Source organism: Papio anubis, chromosome 14 (assembly GCF_008728515.1).
Source record: "Papio anubis isolate 15944 chromosome 14, Panubis1.0, whole genome shotgun sequence".
Classification (NCBI taxonomy): Eukaryota; Metazoa; Chordata; class Mammalia; order Primates; family Cercopithecidae; genus Papio; species Papio anubis.
Window position 1 is genome coordinate 18,222,047 of NC_044989.1, and position 23,770 is coordinate 18,245,816.

Below are 23,770 nucleotides of genomic sequence, written 5' to 3' on the forward strand. Positions count from 1 at the left end.
AGGAAAAGAGGAGGGAGGAATCCTTAGACCTGCGGTGTAACTGCTGTGTAGTTTATGCATGGAACTTAATGAAATGATTAATCTGTACCAGATGGGTCCAAAGGCAATGAAATTAATAACTCTATTTGGAAGGGAGGAAAGAGACCTCATTATAACTTTTGAAGTAAGATTTGAATTTGAATCTAATTAGTCTTAACACTCATTAGCTCCATATCCTTAAACAAGCTATCTAATTAACCTTTTTGAATCTTAGGCTCCTCATTGATAAAAAGGAAGGTAATAATAATACTATGTAACAAACATTTAATTTGATAAGAAAATGAAGTAACATGTGAAAATAACCAGGTCACTGTGCCTAACATATATTTAATGACCAACCAATTTTTGTTGAAAACAAAACAAAAATCACATGAGAATGACAATGAAGGACCAGGATTCTACACTTCATGTCACATTTTGAAGTGGTAGCATAGGGTCTTTTTTTTTTTTTTTTTTTTTTTTTTCATACAAATATGGATGTGCCAGCCTGCCAGGCCCAAAGCCAGAGACTTCAAATATGAAACTCTGTGGACCAGAGGCATTTAACCCACCAAGTAATTTTCAGAGAACCTTTCTTAAGAGTTTCTGTTTAAGGCTTATCTTAGAAAGTACCCTGGAGGAACAACCAGATGATTTATTTCTAAATGAGCAGTATCAAAATTGTTATGCAGGTAGAGTGAAATTCTCATTTTGCTTTGTTTAAAGGGCTGGCCATAGCAGTCACAGAATACAAAGGTCCAGTTTTCAAGAGTGTACTTAACCATACTCCTTCTACCTTTGAAGACACTATTCTACAATGCTGATGGGTAACAATTCATTGTTATCTACAAACATCCAAAAATGAGCAGTGCTTCATGAAACTAAGTAAGCTTCTAAAACAGTCCCTTAAGCATGCAAATATTCAAGTTCTAAACATCTTAAAGAGTCATCATTATAGCTTACACAGAGATAGATGCAATGACATTCAACAGTATTGGTAGTTCAAAGAGAAGTAGTTTGATGGTAACTTGAGGGTTCAAAAGGTTTTCCAAAATATCAAGAGGAAATCTTTCCAAAGAAGCTAAGTTTTAAGGTCCAATTTTCTGAAATACCTATCTAATAATCCTAGAGAGTCAAAAGAAGTGGCTTCTGTAATACCAGACTATTACCACTTTATTTCTCCTCCCTGCCCCTAACTACTGAATTTTTTATTAAAGCCATAAGCTGCCATGGAACCTAACTTCTGTGCCCCTTCAATGTGGAACATGTGGTCATCAAAGAAGATATGGGGCCGGATCTTCACCAAGATGGGACTTTTGGGGGCTCCAGCAAGGAAAAGAGCTTCGTCTATCTCTAGACCCCAGCGTCGAAGGGTCTTCAGCACACGGGCGCCTGAACTGGCTGCACTCCTAGCTGTAACCAGGTAGGTCCTGATAGGACAAAGTAACCGTTCATTTTTGGCATAGAACTTCTTTTGCAGTCTGCCTAAATCTTCCAGAAAGCCTTTCAGGGGACCCTGTAAAAGGAACATATATCACAGCTGTGATACAGTGAGCCAAAGAAAGTGAAGACTAAAAAGCAGAGACCCATAAGGTACAATACAAAGGATATAATACAGCATGACATGCAGTGTTATGAAGCTGATGGCAAAAGGCTAAAATTCGATAGGAATTTATGTGAATATGTTGTCTGATATGGAACCATCCTTGCATTCCTGGAATGTGCCTAAAATGACCATATGATTTAACATGTAAACCTATATACTTTAAATATGAAAGAATGTTCAATAAATAATTAAGCCAGGACAACAGACATAAACTATCCATGGTAAGCTGGAATAGCGGGTCACTCTAAATAAACTCTAATTAGTTACCAAAGCACTACTCTTTTAATTTGCTTTTTGTGAATGTGCATTTTAACTTTATAAAGTATATGCTTTTGTCTAGCTTAATGCTGTTTGACTTGAATCTAACTGTGTCTTTCATTTTTAACCTTTCCAAACACTTAGTTTTAGTATCTCTTGCGTAGAGCCTAGAATTGGATTTTGCTATGTGATACAACCTGAAAATCTTATTTTTTAAGACAATAGTTGTTTTTGTTCATTTACATTTATTTATATTACAAATATACTTGAGATTGTTTCTGTCTTGTGGTTTTTATTGCATTTTCCATGTTTTAAAGATTTTAAAGGATTGTTCAATAATCTGTGTCTTTCTTCTTTGTAGTTGTATATGGGTGGTTCTTCTGACATTTAAGAAGGTTTACATTATTTCCTTCTATAAATTACCTTTACAACTATAACCTTTTATAGTACCCTCAGTCCTCATTTTTAAAAAGAATCCCAGATCTATTATTCTTCATAATGAGAAATAATGAAAGCAGGGTGTTTCTTCAATGTGTCTGTAGTCCTCTATTTCTTCTCCACCATCTAATTTTAGTCATTTATTTACTTTTCCTTGGTGTTTATTTACTTTTGCATTATTACATTTTGTTTTATTTCTATTTATCAAGTTTACATTTCATCCTTTGATTGGCTATTGTAACTGAAAATTCCAGCATACTTCTTCTGTAGACCTTCTTTCCCCATATTTTTCCATTTTTTGTTAGTTATATAATTTGTGCATCATACAAATTTGTTCTTTTGTACAGTTGTTTTAGTTCGAATTCTATGGTTAACTATATTACATGAATGTTTGTGCCTTTGTGCTTCTAGTCCTCCACGTGTTGGCCAAAATTTGTCCTGTGGTACTAATTTTCTCAAAAACATCTTATGGTAATAATCCCTGAGAATATGGTATATTCTCAACTGTATATCTGTTTCCTCTGTCCTTGAATAAACTTTTGGCTGGATATAGAATACATGATTTATATATAAGATTCTCCACAAGATCTTATAAGTAGTGCTCCACTGTCTTTTGCTTTTGAATGCTGCTCTTGAGAAGTTTGAGGGCCTCTTGTTTCCCATCCCACCTCTTCCACCACTTATATGAGTAGGCAGCCCAAATAATTATTTCTTCATTTTGAAGCCCAATAATTTCACTAGGCCTCTCAGTGATGGTCATTTTGATTCTATACCTCTATCACACAATATGGGCTTTTAATATTTAATATTTTAATCATTTAATATATAAATATCTTTTGATAATTTATCAGTTTTTAATTTATATTTTTACATTAATTTGCATCTTTATATTTAACATCAATTCCCCTCCCAACATGATTTTAAAGTTCTTCTTCAGGGATTCTACTTAGGCATATGCTGGGTCTTCTTTACCTGTTATCTATTTCTGTCATTTTTCTATATGTAATTGTATTTTTAATCTGTACCAGATGGGTAATATCTCTATTGGAAGGGAGGAAAGATTTACAGCATTCTATAACTGTCACATTTTATCATCTCTTCCTTGATTATTGCATTTTTACTTTATGATCTTGCTTTAAGTCTTTAAAAGTCATGACAAATGTTCAGTCATAATTATCTGTATTATGTCAACTTTTTCTTGTAAGAGCTCTTCATCTGTTATTAGATTTTGTTCTTTTTTAATCTGCCTTTTTCTCATAGTATCTTTGAATGTATTCAATGTCAGTTCTCTTTTTATTATTACTTGTACTGAAGTAGACTGGTTTTTCTTGGGACAATTGGTGGGTTTCTAGGGGAAGGTCAATGGGAATATTTGGAGACTGACTTGTTTTCATGATTCAAAGGCTCCCTTCTTTGCTGTCATGGAAACAAACTGTTTTCTGTAAACACGACTTATTGTGTAACCATTTACTTAAATTTTCTTTAAGGCTGTATATCTTAGGAAAAAACAAGTAAATATACTTTCTCATGGTAAGAGGCCAAACATATAGGTGAAAAAACTGGGACTGTTTTTTTGACAAGAGCAGCAAACTCATAGTGACTGTTGGCAGGAGCTACCATCATTGCAGTTAGTCTTTAAAACACAGAGGGGCACAGTTTCCCTTGCTGTTTTTGGATGATTTCCAAATGGAAGAAACAGAGAATGCTGAGTTTATATCACCATATTCAAATCAAGTATCAATCTCATTCTCTTTTACTTCTATTTTGGGGTATGTTTTGTAATTTATATATTTGCACAGTAGTACAGCATATAATTTATCAATAAAAATATAAAATTACTAGGGAAACTTAGAAAAAGCAAATACTAGGGAAAGACTGTTACTCCAACCCTGATAACGAGAAAACTCCAATCTAAAAAATAACTTTTCTTGAGCCCATCAAAGAGCTGAGATTGTAGGGTAACCAACTAGCATGAAAACTAGGGAAAAACAGGCATCTTCAAGAAGATGTGGAGTGCAAGAACTGTGTACTTTTGGTAGAGTGTTGAAAAAAGTTATACCAGATTCCATACAAGCAAGTACAAGCAATTCAAGTAATTTAAAAAAGACATTGAGAAAGAACTAGGGTGCACCAATGAGAGAGCATAGAAGCCCTGGGATCCACAGGCACGAGAAGTACACACTCTCTTTTAGGCTTTTCTCCATGGACTTCACTAGATGCTGATGACAAAGACTGCAGGCAGTAGGGTGATAGAATAAAGCCATCCTTGATGGTACAGGTGTGGAGGAGGGGAGCAGTTGCCACTGGGGGCAAAGACTAAAACTCCCCCAGTTGCTTATACCCTCAGAAACAAAGAGCTTAGACTGCTAGAAGGGCTTCGAACACTGTTATCCTCCACGGCATGAGTAAAGATCCACTGTTACAGAAGAAAACATTCTAACTTTGGGAGGATAAGAGACTATCAAGGATTGGTACCATTAGATATTGGCTATCACTGGGGCATGGCAAGATCCAGGAGAATGTTCATCCCCAAGCCCTAGGAAGATAGAAGAAATAGCTGGGAAGGGGTAAGAACGAGGAGACCTTCTCTGCAGCAGACACACAGGGAAGGCCTACTGCTGAAAGTCGACTAGAAATCTGGAGAAAAACCCTCTGGCAAAGTTGATACCAGACAAGCTTGGATCTTGTGGTGCCATGAAGATAACCATAGCAACCACAAAATCTAAAACAAGTTTAACACCTGATTTGATTGATTCAATCTATCACAATAATTGCTAGTCCTACAGTAAAACAGAACAAAACAAAATGAACAATCTACTTTCAGGAGAAATTAAAAGAACTAGACTTATGACCCAGATATCACAAATATAACAGCGGGAATTGAAAATAACTGTGATTAATATATTTAAATGTATGCTTTAAAGGTGGATACCATACATGAGTAGACTAGCAATTTTGGCAATTTTGGCAAAGAGATTGAAATGATAAGAGAGTTGAATGGAACTATATAAAGAGTGCCTAATGGATGTATCAGTAGACTCAACACAGCTAAAGAAAGAATGAGTGAACTTGAAGACAAGTTGATAGAAATTGCCCAAACTGAAAAGAGAGAAAGAGAAAAAGAAAGAGTGGGGAAAAAAACCCAGAGTATTGAAATGCTGTGGGACACACACACACATATATACACACACACACACACACACACACTCTTACACTCCCCTCTCATATTCAAGCCAAAGGAAATATAGACAATTATGAAGGCAGTCAGAGAAAAATAGACACATTACATACTAAGGACTAAAGATACAAAATTCATAACATTTGTCGTCAGAATCTACACAAATGAGAAGACAATGGAAAAGCATCTTTAAGGTGCTGGAAGAAAAACATAGTAAGCCCAGAATATTACATTCAGTAAAAATAAAATATGGTTTTAAAAAATAAATAAGGTTAAGACTTTTTAGGCAAAGAAAAACAGATTCAGTACCAGTAGATTTGTACTACATGAAATGTTAAAGAAAACAAAATAAAACAAAAGATCTCCTGGCAGAAGGAATATGATAACAGAGAAAAACCTGATCTACACAAAGAAAGGAAGCTCTCTGAAAATGATTAAAAGGAATTCGAATATGAAATACATATTTTGCCTCATCCTTATTTAGTAGAAGGTATTTAATTACCAAAAACAGAAATAGTAGTGGAAAAGAAAAATAAGTGTTGCAGTCCCCAAGTCACTAAGCTAAACAGAAAAGTTAAGCCTGGAACAGCTTAGAGACGATCTGCCTTCCATTCTATTCAAAGTCACTGCTATGCTCACTGAGATAACTACATATAGGATTGCCTTCTTTGGAGGGGCTAATCAGAAACTCAAACCTGCCTGGAGTCCTCCCTTTCCAGACCACACCAATGTTCATATTACATATGTTGATTAATAAATATCTCATGTCTCCCTAAAATGGATAAAACCAAACTGTGCTCTAACCATATTGGGCACATGTCATCAGATCCTCCTGAGGCTGTGTCATGCATGCGTATCCTCAACCTTGGCAAAATAAACTTTCTAAATTTACTGAGACCTGTTTCACATTTTCAGCATTCACAGTAGCAAAGTATAGAGAGTTTATAGCATAGATAAAATAAAAATATACGACAACTGTAGCACAAAACAGGAGAGGGAGAGTTTGGCAGTTCGTTGTTGCAAGGTTCTTACCGCACATATGATGTTATAGAGTATAACATTGTTTGACAATACATGGTGATTACTTAAAGTTGCATATTGTAAACACTAGAGTAACTAATAGAAATTTTAAATGAGTCATAAGCCAATAGTGGAGATAAAATAGCATGTAAAAACACACAGTAAATTCTTAAGTAAATAGGGGAAAAAAGAAAAGGAAAAGGAAACTAAGAATGGTTGGAACACAGAGAAAGCATAGGAAGATAGTAGATTTTAATCCAACCAAAGCTATGATCATGTTAAATTTAAACATCCTAAAAATAGCAATTAAAACACAGGGATTGCCAGATTGTATAAATAGCAGTACCAACTGTAATATCTATAAGAAAAATAAGTTAAATATAAACAAAATTTAAATATAAAGGCATAGATAAAAGTATAGAAAAATCATATCATACAAACATTAACCCCCCCAAAAAGCTGGAATGATTATATGAGTATCAGATGAATATTACATAATTATGTATTATATAATATACATATCTTAATATAATCATATCTTAAATATATACATATCTTAAAATACTAATCTTAATACCTTATTAATATTATGTATTATATATAAATTATATTATGTATTATATAATATACATAATATAATTAAGGTATTAATTAAGATTAGTATTTTAATCTAATTAAGGTATTAATTAGATTAAAGGTATTAATTAAGATTAAGACAATATAATAATCCTAAATATGTGGACACCTAAAATCAAAGATGCAAAATACACTGATGTAAAACTGATAAAATTGAAAGGATAAATAGATAAGTTCTCAAATATATTTGGAGATTTCAACACTGCCTTCTCAATAGTAGGTAAAACAAATAGACAGAAAATTACTGACAATATAAAAAACCCAAGCAATATTACCTGAATTAATTTACATAATCTAATTGACATTTATAGAATATTTCATGACAACAGAATATTCTTTTCAAATACACATGACATATTCATCAAGATAGACCATATTCTGGGCATAAAACATACCGCAATAAATTTAAATAATTGAGATACAAAATATATTTTCTAATTACAACACAAAAGAGTTAAGCTTTGTTTCAACAATAGAAAGATATCTGAATAAACTCCAAATATATGATAATTAAATAACCTACTTCTAAGTGACCTGTGGGTCAAAGAGGAAATCACAGAGAAATTTTAAAAATATATTTTGAATTAAATAAAAAAAAAATCATCTATCAAAATTTGTGGGATGCAACTACAGCAGTGTTTAGAGGAACATTTATAGCATTAAGTGCTTATATTAGAAGAGAGGTTTCAAATGAACAATCTCAGCTTCCACATTTAAAAACTTAGGAACAGCTGGCTCAGGAAAATTGATTAACCTCTGGCCAAACTGACCAAGAAAAACAACAACAAAAAAGAAAAGACACAAATTACTAGTATCAGAAATAAAAGTGGGGACACATCACTAAGGATCCTACAAATATTAAAAACATATTAGTAAAACACTGTAAAAGTTTATGCCCATAAATTCAGTCATTTAAATGAACAAATTCCTTGAAAAACATAAGCTCATAAACAGAGAGAAGAAAAGAATGAGAAAAGGAAGAAAAAGATAAATGGAAGTTCTATAGCTACCAAAATAATTGAATCAGTAGTTAAAAGCCTTCCAACAAAGAAAAAAGTTCAGGCCCAGATGGCTTCTTTGAAAAATTCTACCAAACATTTTAAATAGTTTGTATCACATTTTATGAAGGTAGTACTACCCTGTTACTAAAGTCAGATTAAGGTATTACAAGAGAATAAAACTGTAGAGGATGAACATGAAGACATAAATGAATAAATAATACAAAATATTAACAAATTGGATTCAGCGATATATGAAAAGGATAATACCACATGACCAACTTGAATTAATACCAACAACGCAAAGCTGCCTCAGCTTTTACAAATCCATTAATGTAATTTACACCTCAACAGACTAAAGGAGAGAAACCACATGATTTTTCTCAATAGATGCAAATCAGGCATAGTCAAAATTCAACCTTCATTTATTATAAAAACTCTCAAAAAACTAGAAAGAGAAGGTAACTCCCTCAACCTGAAAAAAAGGCATCTAGAAAAGACCTATGGATAACAGTTAGGAGTGAAAGACTGATGTCCCCCTAAGATCTGGGTACGTGGCAAGGGTGTCCACCCTCATCACTGTTCTGAACATTGTACTGGATGTACTAGCAAGGTAAAAAGTCAAGAATGATAAATAACAGATATACAGCATGGAAACACAGAAATAAAACTGTCTTTAGTCACAGTCAACATTATTATTGACTTAGAAAATCTCAATCTACAAAATTGTTGTGAGAACTAACAAGGAAATTGAACAAGGTTGCAGAATACAAAAACCAATTGTGATTCTATATATTAGCAATAAATAATTGGATAGTAAGGATTTTAAAAGTACCATTTATGATAGTACCAAAATATTACAAAATGCATAGGTATAAATAAAAAAATGCAATATCTGTGTGCTGAAACCTACAAAAGACTAAAAAAAAAAAATTAAATGTTCTAAATAAATGAGGAGAGGAGAATACCATGTCCATGGAAAGAAAGACTCAATATTATTAAGATATCTATTATCTCAAGCTCTAGCTATAAATAAAACAAAAATAAAAATAAAAATTCTCACAAAAATTTTCCCCCAGAAATAGATACACTTCATAAATCTATATGAAAGTGCAAGGGAATCAGACTGTACTGTCTCTCTCTCTCTCTCTATATATATTTTTTTGTTGTTTTTGTTTTGTTTTGTTTTTTTAAATTTTAACAAAGTTGAAGTACTCACACCACCTGGTCCTAAGAACTATTGTAGCCAGGCGCAGTGGCTCAGGCCTGTAATCCCAGCACTTTGGGCAGCTGAGGTGGGTGTATCACAAGGTCAGGAGTTCGAGACCAGCCTGGCCAATATGGTATTTTAGTCTCTACTAAAAATACGAAAAATTAACTGGGTGTGGTGGTAGGCGCCTGTAGTAGTCCCAGCTACTCAGGAGGCTGAGGCAGGAGAATGTCTTGAACCCGGGAGGCAAAGGTTGCAGTGAGCTGAGATCACGCTATTGCACTCCAGACTGGGCGACAGAGCGAAGACTCCGTCAAAAAACAAACAAACAAAAAAAACTACTATAAAACTACAATAATCAAGACAATGTAATATTGATAAAAGGATGAATATCTATATTAAAGGAACAAGACAGAAAGTCACCATTTTCAACAAATAATGCTTGAAGAATTAAGATAGCCAGGAAATTAGAATAAGCAGGAAAAATGAACCACAACTTGTACTTTGCACAAATACCATATTGACTCACAAGAGACCGTAATCCTAAATTAAAAGCCTAAAACCATAAAATTTCTATATAAAAAGTCAGGAGATAATCATTGTGGCCTTGGATTAGGCAAAGATTTCTTATATATGATATTAAAAGTGCAATTTCTAAGAGAAAAAACTGATAAATCTGACTTCATCAAAATTATAAGTTTCTGCTCACTGAAAAGCACTGAAAGATGTTAGAAGAATGAAAAACAAGCACAGGCTGAGAGAAAATATTTGTAAAACACATGCCTGATAAAGGATGAGTATCCAAAACATATGAGGAACTCTCAGAAGTCGATAACAAAGCAAAAACCCAATAAAATGAGGAAAAGATTTGAACAGGTACTTCACCAAAGAAGATACATGATGGAAAAAAGCACCTGATAAGATGCTCAGTAACGTTGGTCATTAAAGAAATGCAAGCTAAAACTACAATGAGATTTTTTTTTTTATAAACACGAAAATTGCTTAAATAAAGAAAGAAAAGAAAAATACTCAATACTACCAAATGCCAGCAACAATGCAAAGCAACAAAATCATGCATTGCTTTTAGGAATGCAAAATGTTATGGTCATTTGGGAAAATAATTTGACTGTATTTCATCAAATAATGATACAGTATACTACTTATCACATGACCTAGCAGTTCCACTTCTAGGTATTTAAAAATGAAATGAAATCTTATATTTACACAGAAATTTGTATTCAAATGTTTAAAAGTAGCTTCATTTATAAATGTCAAAGACTAGAAATGACCTACTCCTTCAACAGGTAAAAGAATAAAGAAAACATGGTACATCCACAGAATAGAATACTACTCAGCAATAAAAAGGAGCCAAGTACTGATACATGCAATGACATGCATTATGCTATAATAAATAAAACAAGTCAGATTGCATCCCATATGATTCCATTTATGTGACACCTGGAAAAGGCAAAACTATAGAAAAAGAAATCAGATGAGTAGTGGTTGATGGGGTCTGGAGATAGGGTACTAGGATGACTACAAAGGGACATGAGGGAATTTAGTGATTTAATGAAACGGTTGAGTATGTATTTTTATGTTAGTGGTTATTTCACAATTATATATATTTGTTAAAACTCTTAAAACTATCCACTTAAAATTATAAATTTTACTCTATATAAATATACCTCAAAAATTCGGATACACACACACACATACACACACACACTTAGAGACCATTATCCCAGAACGGTGAGACAAGAGATAGGGATCAAATCAGGAGATATCAGTTACTTGTCACTGTACTACATTGGAGATTGGAGGCTCATAAACTACATTCAGACTTGTTCAATTAATCCTCTCCAGCTGTCCCATTTGCTGGTGACTTTCAGACCTCTTCCATTTGACAAAATTAAGATATTGTCATGACCAAACCACCACCCTACTAGCAACATACTTGAATGTCTTCAGTAGGAGTTGTACCTCACAGATTCTTTCTCATCAATGGAGCACCCAGCAAAGCCTTCTGGCCTTTATGGAAAATCACCTTTTTTATGTAAAAAATGGCATGGTTTTTAAACTGGCAGAAGTACTGCATAATAAAGGAAAGCATGAAATTTGTTGGGTATTCCTGCAATAAGTAGAGTTGGGATTCACAATTTTAATTGTTTAATGGGAGAAAAAGGCCATTTAAGGAGCAAAAATAAGTGAGAATACATAAAACTAGGAAGTTTCTGCAAAGCAAAGGAAACAGAGTGAAAAGGCAACCTATGGAATGGGAGAAAATATTTGCAAACTATACATCTGATAAGGGTTAATTTCCAAAATATACAAAGAATTCTTACAACTCAACAGCAAAATAAAAACAAATTAAGCTGCTTAAAAATGGGCAAAGGACTTGAATAGACATTTCTCTAAAGAACACATACAAATGTCAATGGGTATATGAAAAGGTACTCAACACATTAATCATCAGAGAAATCCAAATAAAAACCACGATCAAATATCAAATTTTACTAGTCAAGATGGCTATTATAGAAGACAAAACAAAACAAAGATACCAAATGGTGGGGGAGTATGTAGAGAATGTGGAACCCTTATACACTGTGGGCAGAAATGTAAAATTGTGTAGCCGCTGTGGAAAACAGAATGGAAATTTTTCAGAAAAAACTAAAACCAGAACAACTGCCAAATGATTCAGTAATCCCACTGTTGAGTATATCCAAAAGAAATGAAAGCAGGATCTCAAAGAGCTATGTAAACTGCAATGTTTACTACAACATTATTCACAATGGCCAAGATTTGGAAATAACCCAAATGTCCATCATCAGGGGAATGGATAGAGAAAATGTGGAATAAGACACAACATAATATTAATCAGCCTTTAAAAAGAAGGAAATACTACCATTTGTAACAAAATGGATGAGACCTGGAAGACCTGCTAAGATGAATAAATTCTAGAGATCTGCTGTACAATGTAGTGCCTATAGTTAACAATATGGTATTGTACACTTAAAAACTTGTTTAGTGGATAGATCTTATGCTAAGTGTTCTTACCACAAAACGAAAAAATGTTTAAAAGACAAGGAGAAAAGTAAGTTTTTGGGAGCGGTGGATATGTTTATTACCTTATTTGTAGTGACAGTATCATGTGTGTATGTATATGTCCAAATTCATCAAAATGTATACATTAAATATGTGCAACTTTTAAAAATTAAGAGTAACTCAATAAAACTTAAGAAAATAACAAAGTACAACATGAGAAAAGAACTGAAAAATGTAAAATTTAAAAGAAATTTAGATTATTTACTTCAGATGAGAAAATACTACTTTAACATTTGTCTGGAAGCAATGCTTTCTTTGAAGTGTTTTTGTTTAAGTGTTCTTTTTATGGAGGATTTCCACATTTCAATAATGGTGAACGGCTCTGAATTTCAGCAGAGTAGACTGATATAAAATATAACAAAGAATTTTCTTCTCAATAGTAAGCTTTGTTAATACGGAACTTTATAACACTAGGTTAAGGTTTCCAAAGGAGCTATTTAGAAAGAGAGTATGAAGTTGAACACACACACTCATAGTTTAAATATTGCTTGCTTTAATGAGAGGTGACAAAGTAGAAAAACTTTTCAACTTTCAGTTAGTCTATTCATACTTTTATAAATTTATATAAAAATAACAATATTGAAGTTTAACTTAAGTTCAGGAAGAACTGAGAAAAAGGACAATTAAATTTCTTGGGAAAATTGATAGAATAAAATTAAAAGACCTATAAGTTTAGATTCAGATTAAATGACATTTTGATCTCAGATTTCCTTTTGTTCAAAAGTTATAGGTTCTGTTCATTTTCGACCTTGATTTTAACACTTCGGTTCATGGATGGATTGAAAGGTACTCAACAGCACTAATCCAAAAAAATCTAAATATTTAGTTTCAGTTTGATTACATATTCATAATTTGCACTTGTTTGAGGATCATTATTTGATTCAGTTCAAGTTCTTAGTTGTGCATATTTTCTCAATTAAGCAATGCCTTTCTTGAGTTTGAAGTCAAGGACAGAGATTCAACAAATGCTTACTCTAATCTATTGGAAATGACCCTACTATTTTGAGAATTTATTATGTAGTAGTGGCTTATTGATAAGTAGTATTTCCTGTTACTCGCATACTTCTTATTATGGGAAGATCATACAAGCATTTCCAAAAGTATAGATAAAATAAGGTTAAAATTAAAAATAAAGTTATCAGCAGTGAATGCATCAAAGTGAGCAATTCATGGAAGAAAGAAAGAAAGCTCCAAAGATAAGACAGTAAGAAGGAGTGGCCTGCCTAAAATAACTTAAACATTCATCAGAATGGACCAATATTGATATTTATATAGAATAGAAAATAAATAAGTACATAAATAAGTACATAAAAATTAATTAGCACTCATTGAACCTACCTGAGCAAGAGGCTTACTTTCACATAATGTATCATACTGGAAGAATTTGTCCAGCCCATGCTCCTTGGTAAAATGTTCAGACTCATCAGAGAAGAGGACAGCATCCCCATCAAAGGCTACGCGGAGCTGGGTGTCACAGTAAGCCATGTCTTTGGCTCCATCAAACATTGTGGCAGAGGCAATACCTGATAGATTATGGAGACTGATTAATACTCTTCTTAGGTCCATGAGTTATAGTTTCTACCATTAAAAAAACAAATTCTCCCAGACCTTATATTTTCTCTCTAGCTATTACCTGATGGCTCAACTCCTCTTCACAACCACAGATCTCAGAACAGTTGTCTATGCACTGCCTCTGTTTCTATAGGAATGGGAACATGTAAAATGGATTGTAGGACAATTACTGAGGATGTCCATTTCCAGGAAAGTCAAAGCTCTAAAGGACAGACTTAAGTGTTGCCCCATGTGGAAAAACTTCAGAAGAATATCCAACAAGACCATAAGCCTCATAATCATATGCAAAACTTAATGTAAGTAACCATTAGTGTAAACCTCTTTTTTAACTAGAGGAATAAAATCAGACTAATACCTTCTTGTATTGCCTCTTGCACTTTTTCAGAATCTGCAGCAATATACAAGTTGGTAAGATATGCCTTCAAATAGCCAATTGGGTTTTTCCCGCCAGTCAGACAGAAGCGGTCAATCAGTAAGCCTATTATCAGACAAGAAAGACTTTGTTATGACAGAGATTAAAGACAAAATGCTGTAAATCCAAGTAAAAGTTACCTTACAGATAACTGAACTTATTTGTAAATTCAACTGGCTTTATTTGTGAACCTAAAGGAAAGTTACCTTAGAAATAAACTTTTATCCCAGCACTTTGGGAGGCCGAGATGGGTGGATCACGAGGTCAGGAGATCGAGACCATCCTGGCTAACACAGTGAAACCCCGTCTCTACTAAAAAATACAAAAAACTAGCCGGGCGAGGTGGCAGGCGCCTGTAGTCCCAGCTACTTGGGAGGCTGAGGCAGGAGAATGGCGTAAACCTGGGAGGCGGAGCTTGCAGTGAGCTGAGATCTGGCCACTGCACTCCAGCCTGGGCGACAGAGCGAGACTCCGTCTCAAAAAAAAAAAAAAAAAAAAAAAGAAATAAACTTTTAAAATCATCTTATAGCACCAATATTTACAATTCCTAAACTATTTTATGTAATAGTGGTTGTGTTTGGTACATTATAGTTTATATGCATAGTATATTCACATAGATCATGCCATTTTATTCTCACAAACATACTGAAGGTATTATTATCTTCATTACAGGAAAGGAAAGTTAGACATAAAGACTTAATCTAACACACTGATTTAGATGCATAGAGCAGACTTGAGCCCAAGTGTTTGACTCTTGTCTAGGCTAGAACAGGGTACTTTTTCTTGAACTACAGCCTGCTCACTTACTGTAAAGGTCTATTAAGATGTGGCTCTTGAGATCGTACTACAGGACTCTAGCCTGGCAACAGAGTGAGACTCTGTCTCAAAAAAAAAAAAAAAAAAAAAAAAAAAAAGGCTCTATCTCAAAACCATACAATTACATGGAAAATAAACAACCAACCTGCTCCTGAATGACTTTTGGGTAAACAATGAAATGAAGGCAGAAATCAAGAAATTATTTGAAGCTGATGATAATAAAGATACAACATACCAGAATCTCTGGGACATATCTAAAGCACTGTTAAGAGGGGAGTTTATAGCATGAAACACCTTTATCAAAAGATAGAAAGATCACAAATTAACAACATAACATCACACCTAGAGGAACTAGAAAAAAAAAGAAAGAAAAAAACTAACCCTAGAGCTAACTGAAGAAAAGAACCATAATCAAAGCTGAACTGAATGAAATTGAGATGTGAAAAAATATACGAAAGATCAACAAAACCAAAAGTTTGTTATTTGAAAGAATCAGTAAGATTGATAGACTGCTAGCTAGACTAACAAAGAAAAAAAGAGAGAAAAATCCAAATATACACAATCAGAAATGACACAAGTGACATTACTACCAACCTCACAGAAACAGTAAAAACAAAAACCCCTCAGATTGTTACAAACACCTCTATGCATAGAAACTAGAAAACCTAGAAGAAATAGATAAATTCCTGGAAAAATACAACCTCCAAAGATTGAACCAGGAAGAAACCGAAACCCTGAACTGACCAATAACAAGTTTCTAAATTGAATCAGTAATAAAGAGCCTATCAACCATAAACAGCCCTGGACCAGATGGATACTCAGCCAAATTTTACCAGACATATAGGAACTGGTATGAATCCTACTGAAACTATTGTAAAAGATTATGGAGGAGAGACTCCTCCTTAATTCATTTTATGAGGTCAACATAACTCTGATACCAAAACCTGGCAGAGACACAGAAAAAAGAAAACTTCAGGCCAATATCCCTGAAGAACACAGATGCAAAAATCCTCAACAAAATACTACCAAACCAAATCCAGCAGCACATCAAAAAGCTAATCTACCATGATCAAGTAAGCTTTATTCCTAGGATGCATAGTTGGTTCAACATACACCAATCAATAAATGTGATTCATCCAATAAATAGAACTAAAAGTAAAAACTATATGATAATCTCAATAGATGCAAAAATGGCTGTCAATAAAATTTAACATCCTTTCATGTTAACCCCCTCCCCCATAAAAGCCTCAACCTTGAAGGAACATACTTCAAAATAGTAAAAGCCATCTATGACAAACCCAGAGCCAATATCATACTGAATGGGCAAAAGCTAGAAGAACTGGAATAAGGCAAGGATGCCCACTCTCACCATTTGTATTCAACATAGTCCTGAAGTCCTAGCCAGAGCAGTCAGGCAAGAGAATGAAAAAGGACATTCAAATAGAAAGAGAGGAACTCAGATTATCTCTCTTGGAAGATGATATGATTTTTCACCTAGAAAATGCCATAGTTTCTGTCCCAAAGTTCCTACCTCTGATAATAACTTCAACAGTTTCAGGATACAAAATTAATGTGCAAAATCAGTAGCATTTCTATATACCAACAGTGTTCAAGCTAAAAGCCAAATAAAGAATGCAATCCCATTTGCAATCACCACACACAAAATTAAAATACCTAGGAATACAGCTATCCATGGAGGTGAAAAATCTCTAAAAGGATTACAAAACACTGCTGAAAAAAAATGAAAGACAACACAAACAAATGGAAAAACATCCCATGATCATGAATAGGAAGAATCAATATTGTTAAAATGGCCATACTGCTCAAAGCAATTTACAGATTCAATGCTATTCCTATCAAACTACCAATGACATTTTTCACAGAATTAGAAAACACTATTTGGAAATTCACATGAAATAAAAAAAGGGCTTGAATAGCCACAGCAAACCTTAGCAAAAAGAACAAAGCTGGAGGCATTACATAACCAAGCTTCACACTATACTACAAAGATACAATAACTAAAACAGCATGGTACCAGTACAAAAACAGACACATAGACCAATGGAATGGGTTAGAAAACCCAGAAATAAAGCCACACACCTACAACCATCTGATCTTCAACAAAGTCAAGAAAAACATGCAATGGGGAAAGGACTCTGTATTCAATAAATGGTGCTGGGATAACTGGCTAGCTATATGCCAAAGATTGAAATGGGACCCCTTCCTTTCACCAGATACAAAAATTAACTCAAGATGGATTAAAGACAATGGGCGTCTGAAGTCGAGGCCTGCCCAGGGTCCCTGTGGCCAGCTCTGCCCAGCTGCCGTCAAGGATCTGTCCTTTCTGCCCGTTCCATTCCTAGACCTTGGATGGGTGCTGGTTCATCTCAGCTCCTTAAGTAGGGCTTAAGGGAACCGGACATTTCTAGGCTTCAGCCGTTTGATATTTCTGTTAAACAGACACAGAGACTGTCTGCTTTCATTCTCTCTCCCCTAGCTTCCCCATAAGCATTTCGCACATTTTTATTTGTTTGGAGTAGATAGGACCCAGTCCTCCTCCTCCCCCTTAGGCAGCTGACACATGGTTTGCAAAGTTCTGTCCCCTGCTTGGCATATACCTACTCAGTCAGAGGCCTGCAGGTAGGACAGAGGGCGTGCAGAATGGATCTTGCTTGGCCAGTGCCTTAGTGTGTGACCTCCAGTTAACTCCATGAGCAAAGTGGGCCAGACATTCTCACCAGAACACTCTACATATCTCCTTGGGGCATGTCTCTCCCCGCTCCCCATGTGAATGTTAGAGTGATGGCTGGGAAAGTCGCTTGTCGGGAGACTGGAGCATCTCCCCAGGGCCTTCAGAGCTCCTTGTGCCAGGGGACCACAGTTATATTGAATCATTTTCCTAAACAGGAAAGGACTATTCTAGAGAAAAATCTCCTTTACTAAGGTGAGCAAGAAGTTATTAGGCATCCATGTATGATTTCAGATTGTTTCACACATGACTCAAAAAAGGATGTTTTTGTTTAGATGATTGAGTCAAATGCGATAGAGATGATGAATTGGGTAGGAATGCATGCTCTCCCAGTGGCTGGGTCTGGATCATTCGCTCTGCTTCCAAAATCTTAATCTCAAAACTAACTTTTTTTTGTTTAATTGCTTATGTGGTCAGGCCTAATTAAAGACTCAAAGCCCCACACAATCTGACACTCTTTTTCTCTTGTGGTGACCATTTCCTTCTCTCTTCTGAGAATCACAGTTAATAACTATTTGTCGAATTAAGGAAGGAAGGAGGAAGTGTGCAGCCTCTAGATCTAGAGCCCCTGGGTTTTCATGCTAGCTCTACAACTTATTAATGTGAAACCTTAAACAAGTTCCCTCTATACTTCAGTTTTCTCAGCGGTAAAATGGGATTTATGGGCGGAAGGGAGTTCTCCTGAGGGCTAAATTAGCTAACACATGTAAAGCACATAAACAGGGCCTTGCACATAGAAAGCGTCAATAAATGTTAACCATTGTTATTATTCTATCATCTACTCCTCCCTTTCATCTTTACCTCTACCTTAGCACTGGTGTTCCTGCTTCTAGGCTCATCTATGGATGGAGCCTTGGTGGATGGGCTGCGGGATGTTCTAGACCATTGACTGCGCACAAGGTACCCTCGAGAGTCTGTCTTGCGCAGTGATGATTCTTGTGATCCCTGTGATGGAAAGAAGAAACCCAAGGGTGTAAAACCCTGTCACCCACTCCTTCTATACAGGTGCCTGCAGAATAGTCATGTCAGGCTGAATATAGCAGCACCCAGTGAGAAGATCCCTGGCCTCATTGACTCTTAACCTGAACTCTTGTGTACTGTTCTAACTCTGGTCAAGTCCTCACTTCTGTTTGGAGCATCTATGTGGGGGTCCATTTGAAAGAGCATCCAAAACCAAGATGCAAACATATTTTTTCACTGTGACTCCTAGTATATGGAACTTAGTATGGTTCACCATTGTTCCTCCCTTTTCCTCACTTCTTCCCTCGAGGATAAGGCTGTTAACTGATGCTGAAATGATATATCCACCGTTTTTTACCAGACTCTAAAGGTGAGGGCAGCTGATGCCCCACTGAGGTTGCAGGGGGACTCTAAAGCAGCTGCTTAAAAGGAATGGAGCCCTCAAGCTTTCCTTTTAGGAGAAACAAGAATGAAGGAGACCAGGAAGCAGCAAAGTAAAAGAATTTCTATTTGCCATATTCTTCCCCTCACCCAGATTGTCTGTGGTTCCCCTCCAGAATCAGTAGTGCGATCTCTGCTCACCCTCATCATGGTGATCTGCTGGCCCTGCTCCCACAACAGGCACATGTGAATATAAATACGTATTGTGCGGCAGGGGCCAAGGGCTGTTCCCTCAGCTGCACAAAGGCAGCGTCTACACGACGAGTGACCCCGGAAGGGGCAACATCTCAGCGAGTGATTCGGATTGACTGCACGCCTCATCTGAAAGATTGTGCAGAAAGTGGTCAATGCGATGGCCAGACCCCCTCCCCTCCCTGATTTGAACAAAGATCAGTCTCCTCCCTGTGTAGGCTGAGCAGAGGAGCCTGCTGTGGTTCCACACATTCTAAGTGAACACTCGGGTATGGATGGAGGGGAAGGCAGGGCCCAACCTCTCCTAGTTCCTTAACTTCCTCATGAGGACATTAGGGATGCCTTAATACAATTCTCAACAGCTTGGTCTTCTCTCCCAGAACTCCCTGCCCCCTAACATTTTCCTTTATGCTCTCTGCTCCTTAATTTCCTCACCTCTGCTACAGAGATCGGCTCACCTGATTGCTCAGACGAACTCCTTGTTTGTCAGATTCCTTTCTTTTTTCTGCTTCTAGACTCTCTTTTGAGGACCTCATTCCGGGCTCATTCTTGACATGGAAACAAAGAATGTTTATTAATTTTTAATCTCAGGGCGTTAGGAACCTTGACTTTAAGAATACAAGGATAAAGAAAACATGGAATTTATTTATTTGCTTATATAAAAAGATATAAACTCTAGACCTTAGTTTCCCCCGTTCTAACAAGAATGAGTAAAAGATAACACATATTTTATTAAAAAGAATTATATAAACAAAATTTAATATAGAAATTTGTTGGTTCATAGATTTGAGATATAAAGCATTTATTGTTTAAAGACTGATAACATGGGAAATATTAGAGAATTGTGAAGTTGTTTATGTAGAATAAGTTTTTTTTTTCTCTGTTACTCTGAAGATTGCTACTTATGAAACTTATTTTTCCTTACCATTTAGAATTCAATTTTTTCTCATTTTCATCATCACTATAGCTCAAATTTTCTGTGGATCTAGCCTCACCAATATTAGTTTGATTTCTAAATATAAGGACCTTAATCTCATACAAATTTATTGAAAGTCATGTCTTCTGTTCCTATCATGTAATTACTCATAGATGTAGAGTGGAAAGGGATTTCTTACCAACAAATTAACAACAGATAGGGAAAACCAAGTAACAGAGCACAAGAAGATAACTCACTTTGTGGAACTCTACTCAAATATTTATGTTTTCATTTTCATTTGGAGGAGATACTTATTGGAGTATTATTTAAACTGTTTTATGATAAGTAAGTGGCCGCAATGTGATCAAGATTAGTGTTATTTATCTGTTTAAGGAGCACAACTTCTAGGTTAGACCAAGATCCGCTAGAGCACTCTATAGTCATCCATTTAAGCTCTATGTTTGGCAGCAGGAAAAATCTCATCAATGTCAGTTGCATGAGAATGTTAGTTGCATGAGAGAATGGCATAGCTGTATGGCTCCTGAACTAATTTATAATCTTTTCATCAACCCTCACCCTCCTTATACACATACATAGCAGTCACCATAATATCCTCTTACTTCTAATTCCAAATGATATTTTAAATCCAGTTCCTTTTTTCTATCTCAATTATCATTGCGTTGTTCCAGGCCTCTGACCATCCTGGGACTACGTTTTTAGAATATAGCCTTTCGAGCAGGTTTCATGGCCTTAAATCCTCTCCACTTCTAGATCTGTCCACCGTATTTATTTAGAGTAATATTTACGAGGTGTAAATCTAGTAATGCTTCATTCCTGGATAAACACTTTCTTCACTTGGTTCGACCAGGAGCCTCATGATGTATTCCTGTGTACCTGCTACTTGCATGCCCTTCACTCTACACTTTATCACTGTGTTCTACTAATACCAAGTGACTTGTATTTGCCTGCATACACCACCCTTATTTCCTTATGGTCTCCTCTTCTCTCTTATGTTCTTCAAAACCCAGCTCCGTGTGACCTGGGGGAAGTTCCCAGAGTGAAATATTGCCCTGTGTTGCTTGTGTCTTTTGTATATACTTTTACAGAGCAATGAGCTGTCCTTTGTCTGTTCTGTCTCCTACTGTCTTCTTCAAAGACAGCCACTGTTTTTACCTTTTACTACTAACATATGAGTATATGCTAAATGAATACTGACTTATTGGAATGATTTGTATACTACATGTTTTAATCTTTTTCTTTTCTGTCTTCGTTTTTTAAAAATTTCTCCTTCTTCCCATTTCTCTGCTCTTTCCATTGCCTTTATTCTCTTCCTTCTCTTTTCCTCTACATGAAGCCATTATCTGAAATTATTTGGTTGTTGCAGAGCCTTTGCAGAGGCAAATGATGGACTGATGTCCACATTTCTTCAGCCCCATGGCAAGATTCTAAGACACTCGATTCACTCACCTTTTTCTGTTTGAGAGATGTTTGACTCATTTTTTAACTGTTGAAATTCTTTTGTTGTTATCCAGATTTTTGTCTCCCCAGCTCCATTTCCTGTCACTTCCCTTGCTCAGTCTAGCTTTGCATTTAGAATGTCAAATTTATGACATCATATGTGATTCCATAGTAACAAACTGACTCTGTGAATATGTGATTAACCTTTTCTTAAAAAATAAAAAAAAATATTTCTTCATTTTGAGTGTATCTGCTCATAGCCATTGTCTTTGTTTTCGGAAATTGATGTCTAAACATTGTTCAGATGTTCAATATGTAGCAATATCAATATTACCACTTCCTTCTTTTTACATCTTTTTAAGCATTTCTCTCCCATTCATTATATTAATCTCATTTGTGGCTGTGTGTTTCCTGGTACTGCCAAAATGAATAGCAGAGTCATTTGTGGATCCAGTCATTTATCCATGTTCATTCTGCCAGACAGACTTTGGAGGGCTTCCCTCAGATCTAGAGACTCTCTTTGACAGCTGGGATTTTGTTCTAGACATGGAGTTTAGACTTGAGTTTGAGTTTAGCTTTAGTGTCTCATGTTTCTTTCAGTGGCAAAACCTGTTGAGGAAGACACTGACAAAGTCCTTTCCCCATGGCTAGACTCAGTGTAGAATGTTACCTTTGCTGCCCCATCCTTAACCCTTAACCCTGGGCTGCCCCATCCTTAACCCTTTAAACACTAAAGCTAAACTCAAACTCAGGTTTAAACTCCATGTCTAGAACAAAATCTCAGCTGTCAAAAATAGTTTCCAGATCTGAGGAAAGCCCCCGAAAGTCTGGGAGAGTGAACATGGATAAATGATTGGGTCCACAAATGAGTTCGTGATTCATTTTGGCAAGTAACAGGGAACCAGTAGGATTGATATTTGTAAAAAGTAGCCCCTAACTCTGGTTTACAGAATCTAAACATGTTCTTCACTTTAGTTTTCTCCTTTTATCTTCACCCAGGCTTTAGATAGGAGACATGTGCCATGCCAACCTGAGCTGATGAAATCATAAGGGACTGAGGCAGGTTTCTGGCCTGTTTTCATGGGATAAGTTGATAGCTAAGGTTGAATATCGGAAGTTGTTGATGGTTTTAAGTTAAGTTATCCAAGGATCTTTTAGTGAGTAAAACATTCAGACTGTAGGTAAGAGTGCCTGGGTTTAAATTATTTCATCTCTCCTCTACTCCCCACTGTACTCCCAACCCCCACCATTCTACCCAAAATTTGTACAGGGGTCTTTTGTTTTTGCATGGTTATGATGTTATTGTTTAATAATTTTTATAAGTTATGTAGACAATCAAAGTTCTAAGTGCTATACATTTCAGAGTAACTTCAGAGAACCTTACCTTCTCTATTAAAATCACACCCTTAAGTACCAAGAGCATCTTTATTTTCTTAATATTCTATGTTTGGGGCCAGAGCAGCTAACGTGAATTTCATCTCATTGTAATAAGGTGTTTTATTTCTACTATTCAGGATTATAAACTCATTATGGCTTGTTAGCACTCCTTCGAGGGAAGGAGCAAAGGCTTCTGTTATAGGTTTCATGAGCAGGACTTCACTTGCGGAAGCCTAACATACCAAATCTAGGGCTGTGGGCTGGAGTCCCTTCCTCCACAGTCTGGAAGCCTGTGCAAAAGCATGAACTGACCTGAGTCAGAGGTTTATTCAACTCACACTTCTGCAGACTATACAGGAAGCATGGTGCTGGCGTGTGCTTCTGGTGAGGCCTCAGGAAGCTTCCAATCATGA

The 23,770-nt window shown here is 35.6% G+C and overlaps 1 protein-coding gene across 1 annotated transcript; it reads right to left on the reverse strand.

Moving 5' to 3' along the window:
• Positions 1–286: 286 nt before the first annotated feature.
• NT5C1B (5'-nucleotidase, cytosolic IB) lies at positions 287–22,640 on the reverse strand. Its single transcript, XM_031655495.1, has 7 exons — positions 21,990–22,640; positions 20,065–20,154; positions 19,556–19,735; positions 18,796–18,958; positions 14,392–14,514; positions 13,803–13,987; positions 287–1,534 (listed from the first exon to the last, which is right to left on the reverse strand). Exons 1-7 carry the CDS (start codon positions 22,017–22,019, stop codon positions 1,211–1,213), a joined length of 1,095 nt encoding a protein of 364 aa, XP_031511355.1. The 5' UTR covers positions 22,020–22,640; the 3' UTR covers positions 287–1,210.
• Between the last annotated feature and the right edge of the window lie 1,130 nt (positions 22,641–23,770).